Source organism: Leptodactylus fuscus, chromosome 2, assembly GCF_031893055.1.
Source record: "Leptodactylus fuscus isolate aLepFus1 chromosome 2, aLepFus1.hap2, whole genome shotgun sequence".
NCBI classification, from domain to species: domain Eukaryota; kingdom Metazoa; phylum Chordata; class Amphibia; order Anura; family Leptodactylidae; genus Leptodactylus; species Leptodactylus fuscus.
The window spans coordinates 114,736,932-114,758,528 of record NC_134266.1 but is presented as its reverse complement, the minus strand read 5'-3'; the positions used below and the strand labels follow the sequence as shown (position 1 = coordinate 114,758,528).

Sequence of the window (21,597 nt, the reverse complement as noted above, 5' to 3'; positions counted from 1 at the left end):
GGATGATAAGATGGCAGTTTTTGTGTGTAATGGATTCTTGGTTCATTGTGGGATATCATTGTTTTTCATAGACTGCACCATTGTACTTTGTATCCATAGTGAAATAATTGTGTTAACTGGTTTATTATTCTGCCTCTTCACCTTGTAAACCTATTTTTCTTATGTTTTCACTCTACAGGCTCACATTATTTCTTGTAGGAGAAGTTCTTTTGTGTTATCTAATGATTCTCGTGGTTGACCCAAGAAAAATTCAAATGTGAGTTTAAAGATAACCTTACATAGAAGTTACTAGTTATATTTAGACATATTTAGTGTTAGGCTATATTCACACAGACATTACCTTTTTTCCATTCTGATCTGCTACAGGGTACATTTTTTTTCCCCATAAAATAAAAAGGGAGAGCAGACATCATGGATCATCCTTTTCTTCAAAAATTAAGTTAGTTATGGTGGATACAAATGGGAAATTTTCGGTTTTGTATCTGTAGGTCATGCTAATGCCCCACATTGTAGAAATGCAGAATTTTTGACTGTGTTTTACAATATCAGCAAAGTGAAGGAGATTATGGTCAATCTCATTCACACACTGCAGAAAAAAGAGAAGCAGAAAAATTGTGATTGCAAAAATGTGATATATTTAAATGTGAACATAATAATGTTCTTTTTTTTGCTTCCAGATACACTTTGCTGATAACCATGGTTTATCTGACATTCTTTCATATTCGAAGATATTCAAACCCTTTTGTGGATGAACTGGATTTTACAGTGTAAGCCTTGACAAATTATATGTTACAGTTTAAACAGTATTTTATATTTGCAAGTAGATGTATTTATATTTCTGTCTTATAGGGCTTTAATGACACTTACCCAAAAAATGAGCCGATTTGCGTTTGAATATCATGATGGTAAGTAAATACAAAATGCAAAAGATACTGTGACTCTGATGTTATTGTAGTTTATGGATATCTTTTATATGTAGCCCACTAAGGCCAGGGCCCCATGGGCCGGAAACGCTGCAGGAAAAATCTCGGCTTTCTACATTAATAGCAAAGTGGATGGGATTCATGAGAATTCCATGTCCATTTTGCATTACAATCCGCAGCAGGAACACGCTGCAATTTCCAAAGCCAGCACGGTTTTGGAAATCACAGCATGTTAATTATATCTACGGGAAAGCCGCTGGCCTATCATATAATGGTAACAGAATGTACGCAGAGGAAAACTCCATTAACTTTCTGTCCAAAGCGCTGTGGGAAGAACCGCTTTAGAGTGGCATTTCCGGCCCGTGAGGCCTTAGCCTAAAGCAGTATTTATGAGCTATATATGGCTCAATTATATATCTACGGAACATGCGGACAGAAAAGTAGTTCATGACCTACTTTCCTGTCTGCATGACTTATGCGGAGACCATGCAGAAAGCACACGGACCCCATTATACTCTATGGGGTCTGTGTGCTTTCACTGCACACCGCTTGCCAATGCATTCAGTAGTCCATTCGGGGGGATCCCTATGCGGACTCCCCGAATGGATTACCGACGCAGATGTGAATGTGGCCTTATTAATGAGGAAAGGGATCACATGAACAAACGTCTGTATTATCACATCCCATGAAGTCAACTGCAGATAGGAGGAAGGTCTGTCTCTCTCTTCCTATCACTATCACTGTTGCCTCCTGAGTTGAGAGACTGAGTCTAGGGGAGAGACACTTCATATAGCTGTATCTTAGTTCATATTATCTCAGGAACGTGGTTCTACTTATGCAGCCAGAGATATAGCTAATTGAAGACAATGTCAAAATGATGATGTAGAGCCAGAGAATACGCTAATGATAGCAAGGACATATTGCATACATTCGTGGTTACTGAAGTGTGATCCTGCGAGTACGGATAAGATACATCCTTGACAGGAAAAGGGTTAAAAAGTTGCAAAAAGTTGAGGTAACATAGTGGCTCACTGGTTAGCACTGCAGCCTTGCATGCTGGAGTCCTGGGTTCAAATCCTGCCAGGAACAACATCTGCATGGAGTTTGTATGTTTTCCCTGTGTTTGCATGGATTTCCTCCCATACTCCAAACATACTGATAGGGGAAAATGTACATTGTAAGTTCTATATGGGGCTCGCAATCTACATATTAAAAAAAAAAGTTGCAAAAAATGTCATAATCTCAATCCAGTTGGCAGGAGGCATAGAAAGTTGGATTGCATTTTAGGACAGAAGTGTTAGACTTAGAAATGTGCCAGCTTTATCAAAATAATACAGACACCAGTAAAAATGTCCTTCATGATAAATCTCCACCAATATCTAGGTAGTACTTCATAGTGTAAAGGTGTGTTATGTTTTATAACATTTTGCAGGTATTGTCCGCAGTGATCAGTCTCTGACACCTACACAGAGACGCTTGGCTATCAGGTAAGCATACAAAACTTTCTGCTTCTTACATTACTGCTTGTGTTGTAAGTGTTACAAGTAAGGCTATTTTCACATTGCATTTTGTAGTGTCTGTAAGTGGTATATCTAGGAAGGTTTCCCAAATAGAAATTCTGATGTATATCTCTGACAGATGCCACTGTATAAGCATCCATGATCTAATACTTAAAAAAACCCAAAAAAACATACTGTATCTGAGGTAGACATGGCATTGTGCAATCTGTGCCCCTACACAGAGGCCTAGTAGGTCAGGTATTAATAGCTTTTTAGCTTTCTATTGTCTATTAGATTGGGTAAATATGTAAGCTATGAAGAATTACTGGTGGATTGTTGGAGAAAGGTCTACCTCTGTACTGCATGGTATACTCTTTTAATCGATTCCTCTGAAGTACTTGTACTGTTCCATACAGAAAAAATGGTCCACTGATGTACTTTTCTGACACTTATGACAAATTTACACTGTAAAAGAAGTGAGAAAATATCTTTATGCTTGTTGTGTTCTACCTTCCTACCTGAGGTATACAATTAGAAGATTTCCAGATGTATACCTCCAACAGAAGGCCACAACATATACCACTATATTGGCATACAGTAGACTACATTGACCTTTGACAGCCATTGCAACAAAATGGCCCTTATATGGCTGCATCACCAGAAAAATAAAAGGTAAAGTTTCTACAATGTGACAACAAAAACATTTTGGAAACTACACCCCTGAAAGAACATCTAAATCTGCACTCCAAAAGCCTCATAGTCGTACTTTACACGTGTGCCCTGCTGTGTGCCCAAACAGCAGTTTATGCCCACATGTAGGACACTATTTTACCAAGAATAACGTACTTGAACAATATCACCTGTGGGTATAAACGTGGGTATAAAACGCACAGAAGTGAAGGAGTGCTATTTGGCTTTTGGAGCACACATTTAGATTGTTTGTTTGGTTTTTGGAGCCCCTTAAATGCCAGTAAAATGAAATCATTGGCATGTGTTATCATTTTGGAAACTGAAGGAATTTATACGGGATACAGTGAACATTTTTAACTACCAAGTGTTGCATTAATCTAATTTCCAGAAGTGAATGCGTAGCTGGTGGTGAAAATTGCAATGTTTACAGAAATATGTAATTTCAGTGCGCAATATGTTGTGCCCAGCTTGTGTCAGGATGATCATTCCAAAAGCTGTGGTGCCTGGGTTAACAGTTTTTGGAGTGTGTATCTTCTAAAACTTACCAGGTGAAACATATTGGGCACTAAAATGGCATATCTCTGGAAAAATTGCAATTTTCACTATAAGCTGCGCATTCATTTCTAGAAAGTAAATTAATTCAACATTCAAGGGTTAAAAAGATGCTTGCTTTGCCACTTGATAAATCCCTTGAGGTTCCAAAACAGGGTCATGTGTCAACAGATTTCTGGAAGTTCAGGGGCTCTGTTAAAGTGGCATTACATCCAAGAATCAAATTGTGCTCCAAAAAAACTAATAGCAGTTCTTATGTCTCCTACTGTGTTACGAAACAGCAGTTCATTTCCATATATGACAACTGTGTCATACATGTAGTTAAAACTGTGTCATGTCACCTTTACAGAGACTCTAAAATTGCCCTTATAAAATAGAGTAACTTTATAAGGAATTCCAATTTACTGGAACCTTTGTGGCTCTGCAAAAACAACATGGCGTCCAGAAATTGGTCCTGCTAAAGCTATATTCCAAAAGCTAAAAAGCTCAGTACGCGCATTGCTCTTTCCCTTCAGAATCCTGCTACGTGCCAAAATAGCAGTTTACACCCACATAAACAACTTTTTCTTACCCTGAATAACCCACTTATAAAGGACCTTTCATCACTTGTGGCACAGAAGGTTTTATATACCGCTAGAGAGCGGTATCAGAGCACTTCAGAGCACTATCGGCTTTCACGGTCTGTGCCCCAGTGAAGGGCTATCAGTGCCGGTACCGTAGCTCTTCACCGTCAGAAGGGCGTTTCTGACAGTCAGTCAGGAACGCCCTTCCTCATGGCAGCGTCTATTGCGCTGTACTGTGAGAGCGGTGAGGAACGACCCCCCCCTTCCTCAGCACTCATCTATGGACGAGTATTATCAGGAGGGGAGGAGAAGCATACTTTATTGTACAAGTTACACTTTTTTATACCCATTGAAGTGGGTGGACATGTTTGATTAAACATTAAACATTTGAATAAGCATTTTTCGGTTCATATGTATCAAACAGTAATTAATATTCTTCTAGATGAATTCCCCATCATATGACAACCAAAGTTCATCCATAACACGACAAAGTCCTAATGACTAACAATTATTGATTTCCTATTAACCTTATTATTCGGGGCACAATATCTTTATTATTCAGAACATATTATCTTTGTTATGTTAGCAGTTTAGACACAAATATTGATTAAACAATTTAGTATTAATTAAAGGGATCCTATCATAAAAACTAATTTTTTTCTGCCTACCACGTAGGAATAGCCTTAAAAAAGGCTATTCTTCTCCTACCTTTAGGTGTCTTCTCCGGGCTGCTGTTCAGTATACAATCGATATGCAAATGAGTTCTCTCGCAGCACTGGGGGCGGGCCCCTGCACTGAAACAGCACTAGGGGCGTCTCCAATGCTGCGAGAGAACTCTCCAGCGCCGCTTCCATCTTCTTCAGGAACAAACTTGGATATAGTGTATTGAATATATATTCCTCATAAATAGGCAAGGAGTAAATTCCCTGTGCTATATAATAAAATGAACAGATATTCTACATATAGAGGAAATTCCCTGTGCTACTTAGATGTGGAATGAGAAGGTTATACTGTAGTTTGTATTGACATAAAGTAGGAAACTCCTTGTAGCTGCAATGAACAAGTTCTATCTATAGTTTATGGTGGAGTGAATACATATTGCTCATATACAGGCAAGTAGTGAATTACTTGTGCTTTCTAAATGTGGAATGAACAAGTTATATGCATATCAAGTACTAGAATGAACACACATTCCACATATAGGCATGTAGTAAATTCTCTGTTTCGTTCTAGACATGGAATGAAGGTTGCATGTGTAGTGTAGTGAAATGAACACATATTTCGTATACTGTATATGGAAATGTAGTATATTCCCTAAGTTTTAGTATGTAGTAAATTCCTTGTGCTTCCTACATGAGGAGTAAACAGGTTAAATATCAGATAATAGTGGAATGAACATATATTCTTCAAATACAGTTATGGAGCAAATTACTTATGCTCCATAGATGTAGAATAAACAGATTGTATGTATTCTTTATAGTGGGATGAACACATTCCACATACAGTATACCGACATATAGTAAATTCGCTGTGTATCTTAGATGTAGAATGAACAGGTTATTTGTGTAAATTATAGTGGATTGAACACATATTCCACATATATAGGCTTGTCGCAAACTTCATGTGCCTCCTAGATGTGGAATAAACAGAATATAGGTGTGGTTCATAGTGAGATGAACACATACTCCATATATACAGTCAAGCAGTAAATTCCTTATCCTTTCTAGATATGGAATGAATAGATTGCAGGTTCCAAATGTACAGGCATGTAGTCATTTTCCTGTGATTCCTAGATTTGGTATAAACAGGTAGCTGCTCCATCCATTCCCTGTCACCAGTACAAGAAGAAAAGAACAGGCTCCCGAGTCATAAATGCACTAAATTTCAAAAACCATACAGACCATTAAAGTTGTCTAATCTTCCACCTTAAACGTGATTAAAGGAAACCACTAAGATCATTGCAATCATTGAGTCCTGTCTGCCCTAGATCGTTGGTTTGTATTATACATCTAGCTTCCCTTTTTTAATAATTTTTTTATTCCTATCACCTCCCTGTTTCAAGGAATTTACTTTTTCCAAGCCAAAAAATCTCAAAATATTACAATCAGTCTCATGAACCTAACAAATATGTTCTATCAATCTAGGGCAATCTATACCCGTGAAGATAGATTTGAAATGTTCTTTTATTCTAATTTAGAGACATTGAATAGTCTTTCCTATATAAAATCATCTACAGAGACAGACTACCGTATACACCACAAATTATGGCCGATCGCAAAGATCTTAGTATTTTCCTTTAGGCTAAGGCCCCACGGGCCGGAAACGCTGAGCTGAAGCGCTGCAGGAACAACCGCGGCAGGAACGCATTGTGCTTCTTCCTGCAGCGCTTTGAACAGAAAGTTCACAGAGCTTTGCTCCGCGGACTTTCTGTTACAATTATATCTACGGGAAATCTACGGTTTTGGAAATCACGACACACTGCGATTTTTTCCGCAAAGTAGGCATGAGATTCGCATGAATCCCATCCACTTTGCAAGTACTGTAAAACATCGCGATTTTTCCCGTGGTGTTACCGCAGCGGGCAAATCGCGGCATTTCCGGCCCGTGGGGCCCTGGCCTTAACCACATTTAGGTGGAAGGTTAGACAAGTTTAATTTTATGTGTGGTTTTTAAAATTCTGCGCATTTATGATAGTCATTCGGGTGCTCGTTCTTTCCTCCGTGCACTAGTGACAGGGGAGGGATTGAGCACACTCGCAGTTACGTCCTGATGATGTCATTATGTCTGTTCGTTCTCTCGAATGAGGATTTAGGAAATATGGCTGCGCCATGTTGTATACAACACATAGGAGGTAGAAGCGTGGATACGCTAAATGGCCATTGCCCATAAAGTTGATTTTATTGGCAAAGTGCAATACTATGAGCCACAAATAAAGTGTGAAGATGTTTTAATTTACCGTGAGTCCCGCTTCATTTTTCTCTACCTCACACGTGTTTTGATGAGCTGTCCTGGGAGACATGAGGCAGAGCACCTTGCTATAAACAAACAGTTGCAGACCTAAATCAACTTGCAAAAAATTAAGTATTACTGGCCTATTTTTTTCTTCTTTTTATATGTGTTTGTATTTGGACTTTGCACTGTTATTTCGTGGTCAGAGCACACTTTAGAGTTATTTGTTGTTTGTTACACTTTAAAATGGTGGTTACAAAGATGGAGACAGGAGGAGATTCTGCAGATGTAGAAATAGCTCAATTAGTGCAATTGTCACTTTTATGGAGGAATGGAAGCAACTACACTTAGACCCAAAAAACCTTGAAACTAATATTGAGACGGAATCAGAGAGAATATGAAAGTATTACAGCTGAACTATGAAGAGCAAAAACAGAACTAAGAATGAGATTAACAGAAGCTCAATTTAACCGCAAAAGCCTCGATCTATAGATTATTGGGTAACAAAATCTGAATCAAGTCCGTCAGATGACCAAAACCCAAATGGAGGAAATAGGCAATCGTCAAAAAACCCTAATATTAATGAGCCTGTCTATTTGGGAGAGGCGCAAGAAGAAGTGGGAGAAAAGGAACAAGACCAATAAAAGGATGGAAAGAAAGTAGGTGTTATAATGACAATAGAGTCCCTGATTCCAAATGATTGAGAGAGTCAAGAATATGCCAATGTGGTCAATCTGTCAAACCTATCCCTTACTACTGATTTTCTTTCACTGTTGTCTAAAGACTTACATTTTTGTGTCCCGAAATATTTTGATTATATAGAGCTTGAAATTAATGTATAGAAGGCTGTTAGAAAAATGAATCTCTTTAGATATTTTGAGAAAATAAAATATGGAATGAGGGAAATAGTAAAGAAGAAGAAATGCCAGCTGAAATTGGACCCTGGGATTTATATTTATGGATGTTCATGAGAGACGGTGGATGATAATACTAATGTTGAGGTAACAGTCATACAAAATGAGGTATATCAAAGTATACCAAGGTGGAGTTAAATCTATCCCCTCCCCAATACTTTGTATCTTTCTGTAGCACAAGTTTTGAACAATATAAGAGCGTTACACTAGCCTGTAGTTCTCTCTAATTTATCAAAGGGTGAAGAGGAAGCCCTGCATTGGCTGAGGTACCAAGATAATATTATAATAAAAAAAGCAGATAAGGGGGAGAACATAGTTTTGATGGAGAAAGAATATTGTGTCAAAGAGGCCAATAGACAGCTGTGTGATTTAACCACTTACCAATCAATAAAGGGAGACCCACCCCCCTTCCCCCAGGAACATCCAGAATCTACTGCAGAGTTTTCATAGAAAAAAATGTAGAAAAAGTTGTGTTGTCTAAGAGCATGGCGGAAAAGCTATTTGTTTTAACACCCTTTAAGCCTATCTGGTATTTTGTTCTAAAAATTCATGAAAAATGGGAAAATCCTCCAGGTCACCCTATTGTGAGTGGGGTAGACCATTAGAACCATTATCTACTTATCTGGATTGGCTGCTACGTCCATTATTGAAAGTCGTTCCATCTTACTTAAAGCCCACAGGGTTTTTTAGAAGCCATAGGCCCACTTGACGACTGTTTTCGGGTTTCCGCTCAGGGAGTTCGCTTGGGGACCCCCCAAATGGAAACCTATCTGCATAAAAAAGCAGTTACCTAAGGAAACCCACAGACCTCATAGACTATAATGGGGTCCGTGTGATTTCTGCATGAATAATGCAGAGATAAAAGTGCTGCTTTCAGGAAACCTATTAGCATTGACTGATGTAGAAAGTTTATATACTCTTATACCACATGAAATGGGAATAAAAGCTATCTTCCATGTACTTAATAAAACTGAAAAAAGCGCTAATTTCAAATATTTCATTTGTGAAGCACGCTGTTTGGTCCTAGGGAACAACACTTTCATGTTTGATGATGCCTGGTATATTCAGAAAACCGGAACAGCCATGGGCACACTGGTTTCCTGCACATACATCAATTAATTTCTGGCACATTTGAAAGAAGAACTGGTTTTTCATGTTAGTAATCCCTTTATTGCTAAGATCAAAACCTAGTTACGATATGTTGATGATGTGTTCAACATATGGGAAGGTTCCTCTTAGTAATTCAATCATTTTGTCAGGTTTTTTAATAATAGTAATGATATGAACATATTCTTTATAAGTGAGAAGTCTAGTTTCTATGGAGTTTTTGGTTGTATCGGTAAAAACTCAGGGAGAAAGATTAAGGACATTATTCTATAGAAAGCCGACAGCTACTAATTCGTATTTGTATTATCAAAGTCATCGTCCAGGACATACAAAGACATCTATCCCTTATAGTCAATTTTTAAGATTGGATAGAATTAATAACTAGAGATGAGAGAGTACTGTTCGGATCAGCCGATCCGAACAGCACGGTCGCATAGAAATGAATGGACGTAGCCGGCACGCTGGGGTTAAGCGGCCGGCCGCCGTCAAAGCGGAAGTACCAGGTGCATCCATTCATTTCTACGGAGCGTGTTGTTCGGATCAGCTGATCCGAACAGTACTCGCTCATCTCTATTAATAACGATAAGGAACTTCTACAATTGTATTGGATTTTATTATGTTTTACCGCTTTTACAAATAAAACATAACTTTCTGAAATTGAACGATTTTTCTGGGGTCACCGTATTCTGACACCTATAACTTTTTTCACTGGACTATTGACAGAGAAATATCAGAAAATAAGCCCTTGCAAGGCTTTGTCAACAGAAAAATAAAGTTATGAATTTTGGAAGACAGGGAGAGAAAATATGAAAAAAGTCACGGGTTAGGTTATATTACTCTAAAAACATGAAATGTAAAGACTAAAACTTAACTTTAATTTTTTTTTTAATCAATTGTGCACATTAAAAATTATTTATTTATTTAAGAGGGGCAGCTACTGCATATAACCCTATCATTCCACATATAGGAAGCTTAGGAAAAGTATTACATGCCTACTTATGTGGAATATGATTTTATTATAATACTAGCTTTTACCCGCGACTTCGTCTGCGGTGATTTGAGAATTGGGCGGACACAGACGTGTGAAACTGTAAAAGTGCTTTAAAAAGTTTGGTGGGCTAGCAAATGTGATGTGATGTGTTATATTGTGTATGTAGTGATACAGACAAAGTGATGTGTTGTATTGTGTATGTAGTGATACAGACTGTGATGTGTTGTATTGTGTATGTAGTGATACAGACAATGTGATGTGTTGTATTGTGTATGTAGTGATACAGACAATGTGATGTGTTATTGTGTATGTAGTGATACAGACAATGTGAGGTGTTGTATTGTGTATGTAGTGATACAGACAATGTCATGTGTTGTATTGTGTATGTAGTGATACAGACAATGTGATGTGTTGTATTGTGTACAGACAATGTGATGTGTTGTATTGCGTATGTAGTGATACAGACAATGTGATGTGTTGTATTGTGTATGTAGTGATACAGACAATGTGATGTGTTGTATTGTGTATGTAGTGATACAGACAATGTGATGTGTTGTATTGTGTACAGACAATGTGATGTGTTGTATTGCGTATGTAGTGATACAGACAATGTGATGTGTTGTATTGTGTATGTAGTGATACAGACAATGTGATGTGTTGTATTGTGTATGTAGTAATACAGACAATGTGATCTGTTATATAGTGGAAAGCTATATGTAAATGTGAGTGAGTAGAGTGAGGGCTACTCCTGAGGTGACAGTAAGGAGTGTGCCGGCAGGTTGAGGCAGGAAATGCCAGGCAGTGTGTGTGAGTCTATAGCTGGGGCTAGGAGTCCTGCTTTTGTGAGTCTCCTGCTAGGAAGCCATGTTGTTTAGTGGCACCAAAAGTAGCCTGTGACTCAATCCTAAGGGAACACTATGTTTGTGGAAAATTGCACGCAAATCCGTCCAGGCGTTTTAGCGTGATTGAGGAACAAACTCACAAACTTTCACACTTATAATATTAGCAGGATAAAGTAGACACATAACCTATTCATTCAGTGTCTACAAAGCATGTGTAATTTACCACTATGAACTACACATATAACCTGTTTATTCCACGTTTATGTAGGGAATTTACTGCATTCCTGTTTTTATGAAATATGTGTTGATTCCACTGTAAACTTCACATATAACCTGATCACTCCACATCGACGAAGGAAATTTACTACATGATTGTTAATGGGGAAAATATGTATATTTCACTATAATGTAGACATATAGCTTACTAGCTGGTACCCGTGACTTCGTCTGCGGTGATTGTAGAAGTGGGTAAATACAGGCGCGGGTAAGGTTTTAGTAGTGTGTATAAGGTATGGGATATGAAATGTAACTTTGTATCTTGTTTTTGCTGTAATTCTGAAAATACGTGAGACTTTTGTGTTGAACGTAATTTGTATTTCAGCTGCTATACAGTGTTCTGAGAAACTGTACATAGTGTCTTTGGGACAGAGGTATTTCAAGTGAATATACTTCGATATACGACATTGTATGATTTGTTATTTTCCGCCAGTACATGTACGTTTTGGGCACAGGATACTCTTGAGCAAGCAACATAAAGTCTGGCCCTGTGCATGACAGTTCAGTAACTCCATGTGCTCTTATTAATAGCAATTAACCCCATCATGTCCCTCACATTAACCCTTGTGTAAGAGTTACTGATATGTGAGAGACTTGGAGGTAATAATTAAGTATCTTCATTATTGAGGTCTTTTATTAGTACCTCCATATGTCTCACATATTAGTAACCTTTATATAAGGCACACAGGGGTTAATATGAGGGACATGATGGGGTTTATTCCTATTAATGTGAGGTACATGGAGTTACTAACACTAAACTAATAACCCCAAATGCCTGACATTAATGAGAATAGGAACTAAAGGAAGGGACCTGTGTGCTTTTTACTTTCACTTTGCTAGCAGCTTCCTCTCCTCCTCGGGGAGCCTTTGCAGGATGCAGACGGCAGGAGCTATCACTATAGCAGGCAGAGACCTGAGCGATTAAGCTCCACTCCCTGGTTTTCCTGCACCCCTCTCATTGGAGGGCAGTGAGAGAAGGGGAGTGTCCTTATGGCTCAGCTCTAGCAGAGCACTGAAGGGACGCTCCGACTTCATTTAACTCTTGCAGGTCCTGTGCTGCTGGCGTGCCAGTTAAATATGGCAGGAGTGCCACTCTTGGCACGTGTGCCAGGGGTTGCCGACCTCTGCTGTAGAGGGTAATATGAATTTTGTGGCTTGCTATGGTCCAAAGTGTGTGAGATTGCAGAGATAGTGATGTGAGTTTGGGTTTTGTGGGGGTCCTGGGAAAAACGTATGTGCGCTATTGTGATGAAAAGTAGCCTGTTGCGCAATCCAGTGTAGTAACTATGTGGAAAATTTCAGCCAAATCGGTGGAGCGGGTTTTGCGTGATTGAGGAACAAACATCCAAACACAAACTCACAAACTTTCATATTAATAGGATTCATTACACATATAGGAAACACTAGGAATTTACTACATGCTTACCTATATAGAACACGTGTCCATTTCATTATGAGCTACAAATATAACCTGTTCATTCCAAATTTACTAAGGGCATTGTATTTACTACATGCCTGTATATGTGGAATTTGTGTTTATTACACTATAAACCACACATATAACCCTTTCATTCCATGTCTAGGCAACACAAGGAGTTTACTACATACAAGTGCATGTGGAATATGTGTTTATTCCACCTTGACCTACACTTATAACCTGTTCATTCCATATCTAGGACACACATGGAATTTACTACATATCTGTATATGTGGAATATGTGTTATCTCATCATAAATATCATAATATTTTTAGCAATTAATAATATTGTTCATTCTTTTTCTTCTTTCTCTTTCTTCATTCTTTTAATATGTCCCATATTTGTAAGGGTCAGAAATGTAGTGTTTTGGAAACACGCAGGAATTTTTAGCAGTTGAGAAGTAAGTGTATCAAACAGTGCTTCCAATTTTCGATGCTTTCAGTCTCTCTTAACCTAATTCTTTACCCAGGATGTGCACATATACTGCCAAGCTTCCTAACTCATCTCTCAGGGTTGTTAGGATAGCAGGAAGAACAGGGCAGGGAGGAAGAAACTGGCGTCTTGCCATGGCCATGATGAGCACACAATAGCTTGTTTCTTCACTTCCACTTTGCAGCTTCATAAACTTGCGTGATCTGAATGAATGTAAGAAACAAACAGTACACTACAAATAGTGACGGGAAACTTGGTGCAAATCAATTACTCTGGTTCTTTACAAAGCATAAAGTGACAGTCTCTAAGTTACCTTTGTTTTGGCATTTTAGCCTTGTATCCAACATGATCTAAAAAATACATAGTTGGACTTTTTTTCCCGTCTTTATGTGTTTGTGGCATTTGAAAACTAATACTTTTGAAAGTAAACACTTAAAGTCTAGTGAAAAGCAAAATAATTACATTGCCTGCTTAACAACACATTCTTATGGAGACCTCAACCACAAGCCTGTTAATTAGATAAGAAACTAATAGAAGAGATTCTTTACCTAAATAGATATATAAATTTATCTTTTGAACAGCATACTCTAATATAGTATAGAAAATGGCAATGTATGTGTAAGGGAATTGCTGGGACAGTAATTCCCCAGTAACTGTTTGAACCCTGGGATGGGACACAAGAGACAGTGAGCCCTAAGCTGAAGCCACCAACTGACCCTTCCTATTGCCAGGCCCTATCCTACGTAATAGGCGGCAACCACGAAGACAGTCCCTCCATGTATAGGTGAGACACTAAACGCAGACAAGACGGACAACAACAAAGAGAGGTCAGCTAGCCAAGGGTCAGTAACAGTCGAGCGATGCAGTGCCAAATCGGATTCCAAAGAATAGTCAGTGAGGAAAGCCAAAGGTCAAGGATAATAGTGTAAGCAAAAACAGGGCCAGTAAAGAGAAAGTATGCACACAGCAATAGCAAGCATTGGTGTGAATGGGAACCAAGCCTAAATAGGGAGGAAGAACCCGCCCCTGGAGTTGACAGGAAGGCAGGCTGTCAATAACAGGGCAAGGCCAAATTAACCATTAGAGGAGCAGAGACAAACAAGGGCAGAAGACGGGTGTGGTGCAAATACAATGACAGCAGTAGAGCCATGTTCACACAGTGCGACCAAAAACTTTAAGCCATGAACCAAACTGCACACTCCTCCTGCACCGCAGGACGCGAGCAGAGGGCGGTGCAGAGACCCGAACAGGCAGAAATGTTACAGTATGAAAGTATTTTTTTTCCAAACTTGACTTGTTTAAGTAGTGAACATAAAAACTATATACTATGAACCATATACAAAATTGATATCACGATATTCGTAGTGGCCTGTAGAGTAAAGGTGACATATTTTAAGCATATACATTAAGATAAGATAATCCTTTAATAGTCCCACAGTGGGAAAATTTCAGTATGTTACAGCAGCATAGTAATACAGATACAGGATGATACACAGTAATATATTACAGAAGCAGACACACATAAGCTGAGAAGAGAAGATATACTAGGAGTCCATAGCAGCTAAGGAACAGAAGAGAAAGAAGGAAGACTTCATAATCATAATCATTAGTTCTCTGTGCGGAGTGATCTTCGCTTGGTCTGATGTAGATTATACAGCCTGGTCGCGGTTGGAAGGAAGGACCTGCGATAGCTCCTTCTCACACTTGGGGTGAAGCAGACGGTCACATTATATCATAAGAACAAACAACAATGGCAGAACAAGCAATACTTTCTGGTCATAACAACCTGACATGTGATGAAGGCTAAGACCCCATGTGGTAATGCATTGTGGTTCTTCCTGCAGAAGGTTTACAGAGGTTTCCTCTGCGGACTTTCTCCATCAATTATATCTAAAGAGAAACCGCGTAATTTTCCTTAGGTATAATTGACATGCTGTGATTTCTAAAACTGCAACAGTTTGAGAAATTGCCACTAGTGCGCAGCGCTTTTTTTTTTACAGCAAAGTAGGGAAGGGATTCTCTAGAATCCCATCCACTTTGCTGTGACTGTAAAACGTTGAGATTTTTTCGCCACGTGGGGCCTTGTTGAGTGCAAAGGTGACAGGAAACATTGCTTATTAACAAACTGATGGTGAAAACAGATTTTGCATAATTTAATACTATAGATGAATCTACAAAACTTTGTCATATATTTTTCTCTAGTCCTACTCTCTACTGCTGTTGTATACTCTTTCTCTACTACACTGGCTACTTTCCACCAAATCGTCTTCCCTCCCATACTGCTCACCCATTCTGAATTTTCTGCTAAATCCATCTTGGAAGACTGTCAATTCACAGAGGGGTCAGATTACAAGTGTATATTAAAGTCAATGGAGAGGGCCAGAGGAGAAGGGAGGAGAAACTGAATGAGAGAAAATAGGAAAGACAATCACAGGCAACCTTCAACAATAAATTATTATATTCACATCTGTATTGTTTAGTACTTCATTTTAATGTCCTTCATGTTGCAGAGAGTTAGAAACAGATTTTTTTGTTTTCTGCATGTGCTGCTATAGGAGTTTTTTGCCGCTGATTTTGACGCTGAATCCATGTCAGAATCCACGTGGAAAAAAAGTGGGAGGATTTTTTCCACGTGGATACTGTTAGTAAAGTCCTTTGCTGTCTTGCTGCCTTCCATTACAAAAGTAAACAAACATGTTGGACACTAGCTTTCATCATGTTGTTTAAATTAGTGTCAATGGGCACATTGACATAGAATCAAGTCTATGACCGTTCTCTGTGACAGCTAAAATCCGTTGATGTCATCCTATGACTGAAGACAGCAACAGACTTTAGTAACGGTAGTATGAGCTCCCATTGAGAATTAGACATGGAGTATGCAGAAGGGGAACCAATGGAAATAGCGTTTTTCCTCAAGAACACATGAAAGGTCACCTACACTTTTAGATACCCTCTACAATTTCTTGCCAGCAGTACATACTCACAGCAAATTCTCTCCTACTTGCAATGGTTCATTCAAGGAGGTCATCATCACCCATCTGTGTTTTAAACTGAATGCAGAATCCCACCTTATTATGACTATATTATTTACTTGGCAGTTAGGCAGATAGATAAAGAATTAGATATATCATACATATGTTTTTGCTTTACCTTTATACCCTCATTCTTTTTAAAACCTATATATATGTATACTTTCTTTTTAGGTCTCCTCCTGGAATACTCCCATATCTAAGTTACACAGTGGGATTTTTAGGACTTCTGGCTGGTCCTTTATGTTCTTTTAATGATTACCGGATATTTATACATGGAGAAGAGAAGAAAACAAACCCAAATGTAAGTAATGCTATGTCGTAGCAGGACAAGTTTTATGGCAGGAGGTTAGCTGTCACTTTTTTAGCCACTATGGTATGTAGACTTTTTTGTATGTTACTATCATTGTATAAAGTTAATGTGCTACTGTAATAGTTGTAAACTATAAATAAAAGTAATGGTACCTTTTGACATTTGACAGCATGTCTCTATTAAATGGAGTCTGTCACCAGAACTCAGCGTACTAACCCAACCCGCAGATAGATAGGTTAAGGCATTGATGGCGAACCTTTTAGAAACTGAGTGCCCAAACTGCAAACCAAAGCCCACTAAATTAATGCAAAGTGACAACATGGCAATTTAACCTTAATACTGTGCAGATCCACAATTGCAGACAGTTACTTGCAAAATACAGACGTGTGAATGGGGCTTTACTGAATTTGCAATAATACAAACAACTTTGTACTGAAAGATAATAGTTTGCAGTTGGTACTTTTTAAGAATTAATGTTCACTATTCACATTTCAAAGGATCTGTTTTATAGTGACCATGCAATGCTGTTACAGCCTGTACTAATATCACGTCTGCTATAAAACAGATACTGTGTGATATAAATAGTGAACAGTACAATCTGCCCCACAGTGGCCCCATGCAGTACAATATGCTCCATAGTGGTCTCCAGGCTGTACAATGTGCTCCTACTCAGTATTATATGCTCCACAGTGGCCCACACTATTATATTATACGCTATTATACCCATCTGGGATTTTATATGGGGACAATGACTGACTGATGTCACTTTTTCCGCCAGTCAGAAATGTTTTATGTTCATCTCTAGTAATAATTGTTATTGCTATTATATTAGCGTGTAACAGATGTCGCTAGAGAAACGGTTGGTGTATTTTAATCTATAAATATCAGATCAGGTGTGGACAGGAAAGTGACAGTGAAAAAGTGTAAACTTTATTGATGATTTTGTGTATGTGTTGTGTTAAGTGTTTGGTGTGACTCTTTTGGTACAGCCACCTCGATGATGGTAAACATCTAGTTACAGTGCCAAAAAACTTCTTGTTTATGTTCAGAGGGGTATTACATAAGAATAACCCTGTGATTAGGTTCAGAACGGTATTACATTATCTAATATATATATATAACAATCAGAGTGCAAAAGTACAGTATGTTCTCTGATTGGACAGAAGTCCATGCTACCCCCCCTGGGGTTACATACAGGTTGTGCACAGATGATGATTTATCATATCTGTATAGTCTGCAGGGCTGCTCCTTCCCCCTCCTGCCTCCTACCACTGCTCTAAGATGCTACCTGAGGCAGGAGAGGGGAAGACTCTTTGGAGCCCTATAATCTCAGGATCCATTAGGGCTATGAAGAATGAGAATCTCATCTTTAAAATGATACCAAGATCATCACGATAGTCTTTACAAATTCTGAGTAATTTGCTGTTAATATATTTTAGTTGTGAATGTAATGTGCAGCATTAACATTCATGACAGTTATTTATTTATGACTTTGCATACAGAGATAGTTGTCAATCACTGATAGGACCGCCCACCTGACTAGATGACTGTGTCTAAGCATAGAAAGATCAAAGCTACATAATAAGTGCCTCACCAATTCGTGAAGCTCTCCTCCTTATCAGGGACAGGTAAGAATGATGGTTCAGGACAGAGCAGCATGGAGTGGTGAGGTGCTTATCTAATGGTTTCTAAATTTTACTATTATAAATATTGATGCCTGTGCTGAGTTTCTCTCTGAGAAGCAGAAGGAAAGTCTGTATCCTGTACTGTACTAGACATTCATGACAAAGGCTATGTTCGCATCTGCACTGGAGACTTTTTCCCAAATTCAGAATTAAAAGGACTGCTATTTTAGGGAGGGTTCACACAATGTCTTTTGGCTCGTAATCTGGCACGTCTACGCCGCGGGAGCTTTTGCGGGCCGTATACGCTCCCATTGATTTCATTGGGAGCGTGGATCGTATACGCGGCGGTATTTTGCGGCCGTGATTTTGCGTATACGATCCCGGCTCCCATTGAAATCAATGGGAGCGTATACGGCTCGCAAAAGCTCCCGTGGCGTAGACGTGCCAGATTACGAGCCAAAAGACATCGTGTGAACCCTCCTTTAGAGGTCCACCTCTCCATTGTTCTGGTCTGTATAAGCATTTTTCAGCTGCATTTGGCTACATCTGTCTTTAGCTTTAAACATATTTGAACTAATCCTATGAGTGAAGCAGAATATATTTTCTTCTTTTCTTTAGGTGGCAGTATTCAAAAAGTTGTGGCTTTGTTGCTTCCTGTTAGCTGCTCATATTATGCTGTCGGATCAATTCACTATATCTAATGATCCAAATAACTCTGTGCCGTACATTTTTTTGGAACTCTACTTGACTGCAGCATCCAGGAGACCAAAGTATTACTTTGCTTGGACCCTAGGTGAGACTTTGAGCTTATTTCAATTTTGATGTGACTTTTTCAGCTACACTATTTCTGTTTGTTCTTAGGCTGGGTTTACACACCACTTTTTACTGATGGACTACGAGTGTGGAGTGGAGTTGCACCACACATACATAAAGTCATCAATAAAGTTAACATTTGACCATGTCCCTGTTCTATCCGTACCTTATCTTTATACGCCAAACACCTCTCAATCACAGTAAAATAATAGCAATAAAAATATGCACTAGAGATGAACGTAAAAAAGAACTTCTGACAGGTGGAAAAGTTCTATCAGTTAGATAACACATTTTCAATCATTGAAGGTCATTATATAAAATTACAGTTTTTATCAGCTTTCAGATGGGGATAAGGCCGGTTGAAGATGACCGTGGCTGTGTATTTGACGGATAGCACACTAACCCATTCATTTCAATGGGCCTGTTCATGACTGTGAATTTCACAGTCCCATGTTCAAGCCAACAGTCTGAGCCGCAAAATATAGAACAGGTCCTATTCCTGTCCTATTTTGTGGCTCACCTATTTCATGAAAGGAGTCACGGAAGCACGGCTGCTTTTAATCCACGGTTAGAACTTCAGATGTTGCGTCCATAATATGTGAGCAATAAAGCGGCCATGTTACGCAGTCTGTAACCGGCCCTAGTTATCACATTAGTTAGATACAGAGATTATAATTATTCATTAGAGTTACTATTTTTATTGGGGGATAGAAAATTATATTTTTATGTAAGCAATTTAATTGTACAGAAGTACAAAAATTGGTTGGCACATTTCTGTAATTTTGGCATTTCTGCACATGTAAATATATATGTGTAGTATGTATGAACTCCTCACATCTTGCCATCCGGCACTTCAGTGGAAAATTTTAATTTTTGTGCAATTGTTGCCTGTAATCTCTATTTGCAGCAAAGTTGCATGAAGGTGGTTGTATATATGAAATATTAAGTTGTGTTTTTATATATGGTATGCTGTGCAACCTCAAAAGAAAGTTAGATTTAGGTACCACAGTCATAGTTTGTTAGGTGCAGTATAGATTTTTAACACATTAATGACTAACAGCAAAATATTGTTTTTCTTCTATATCAGTGTTTTTGAGAGTACCAACTCTTGTTCTACTTGCTGCTTGCAGTATAAATAAAATATGTACACCTTGATCTATTCTTTTATATATGCTTTGAGTGCAAATGTACAATTGACTATGAGTGTTAGGTGCAAATATATGTTTTAGTGCATTTTTTAAAAAAATTATGTTTGTCACAAAGTTAGATGAAGGTGGACATGGCTGTTGATAACCCATTGAGACACATATAATGTCCAGGTTGTCTATTTTCAAGAAAAATATGGGGATTAGGGGTGCACTTGCCCCCTAATTTCAATGCCGAACATCATTTTCACCTACGAGTTGCTCTAGATCTGTAAGAAATTTCATGATGATCTTAGTATCATTTTAAAGATGAGATTCTGTAGTAGTAAGTATGTCCTCTATAACTAAAGTGCCACCCTAGCTGGATGACAGTGAAAGGGTTAAAGTCCTCCTGCAGTTGTCCCCACAGTTTAGTATCCCTCTCCTACCACACAAAAAAAAACAAAAAAACACTAATACACACCTCTCCTCGCTTCCCTGCTGTCTTGGTACCAAGTTTTCAGGGAGCTGCAAGGAGCTGTGAATGACGTGATCACATCGCGCCTTCAGCTCCAGGAGAAGAGAGGATGAATAAAGAATCAGGGAGCGGACGGCTCTCTTCTTCATCATTGTATGCACCTGGAACAACCCGACTGAACAGCATATGCAGGACTGTCCCACTTTGCCAACGGGGCCCCTTTAAATGTAGGGCCCGGTGCAACTGCACTATTGGCCCTATGGTAAAAGCAGCCCTGATTGTACTGGGGGTAACTAGAGGGGGACATTGTATACTGTGGGAGAGAAACATTATATACTGTGGGGAACAAGTAACTGCTATGTGTTTGACTAGGAAATACATAGGGGACACGTGTTTATGACTTAAACACTGTCTTTGATATTGTAGGACCACCTGACAGCCTCTCAGCCAATAGACTGTAGTATGTGACCTTTACAATTCTGATGTCATATTGACTGTAAAAGATTGTGCAATCAAGGTTAAAAATGTTGTGCGAGCAGCCTTTTGTTACTGTAATAGTGAACATGCAAATAGAGATATGATACATGTCACTGTATCACAGCACAGTTCTGAAAAGTAATAGGAATTCTAGCAATAGAGGCCTAGGAGAACTTGGGAAATCAAGCAATTACAAGGGAAGACAAATTAGTGCTGGAAATCAATAGAGATAGGCATAAGGTCCTAAGAATGAGGGGGAATCTGTGCTGTTGCTGCTTATACAGACATGACAGTTAACCCTTTCATTGCCAATAATCTAATTATTTAATATGCTTGTTGTGCGATAGAGCAGTTTCATCTATTTACACATTCTCTAAAGGGGTTGTCCCATCTCAAGGGCAGGTGTGAACCCGTCCTTAGCTAGGCAGTAAGTTCACTGATATTGTGGCACAAATTTTTCTTGAAACATTATCAATTGTTACTCGCTCACTACACTAGTTGGTGCTGGATGCACACACATAG

At 38.7% G+C, this 21,597-nt stretch overlaps 1 protein-coding gene across 2 annotated transcripts in view; it reads left to right on the top strand.

Annotated features, from left to right (window-relative positions):
• LOC142195044 (membrane-bound glycerophospholipid O-acyltransferase 2-like) overlaps positions 1 to 21,597 on the top strand; it is a 41,720-nt gene that overhangs the window by 12,482 nt on the left and 7,641 nt on the right. For both annotated transcript variants that reach the window (XM_075264555.1, XM_075264556.1), the window contains 6 exons: positions 179 to 256; positions 678 to 767; positions 850 to 905; positions 2,356 to 2,410; positions 16,420 to 16,549; positions 18,802 to 18,976. In XM_075264555.1, coding sequence (XP_075120656.1) covers positions 179 to 256; positions 678 to 767; positions 850 to 905; positions 2,356 to 2,410; positions 16,420 to 16,549; positions 18,802 to 18,976 — 584 coding nt within the window. The remainder of the gene's footprint in view (positions 1 to 178; positions 257 to 677; positions 768 to 849; positions 906 to 2,355; positions 2,411 to 16,419; positions 16,550 to 18,801; positions 18,977 to 21,597) is intronic.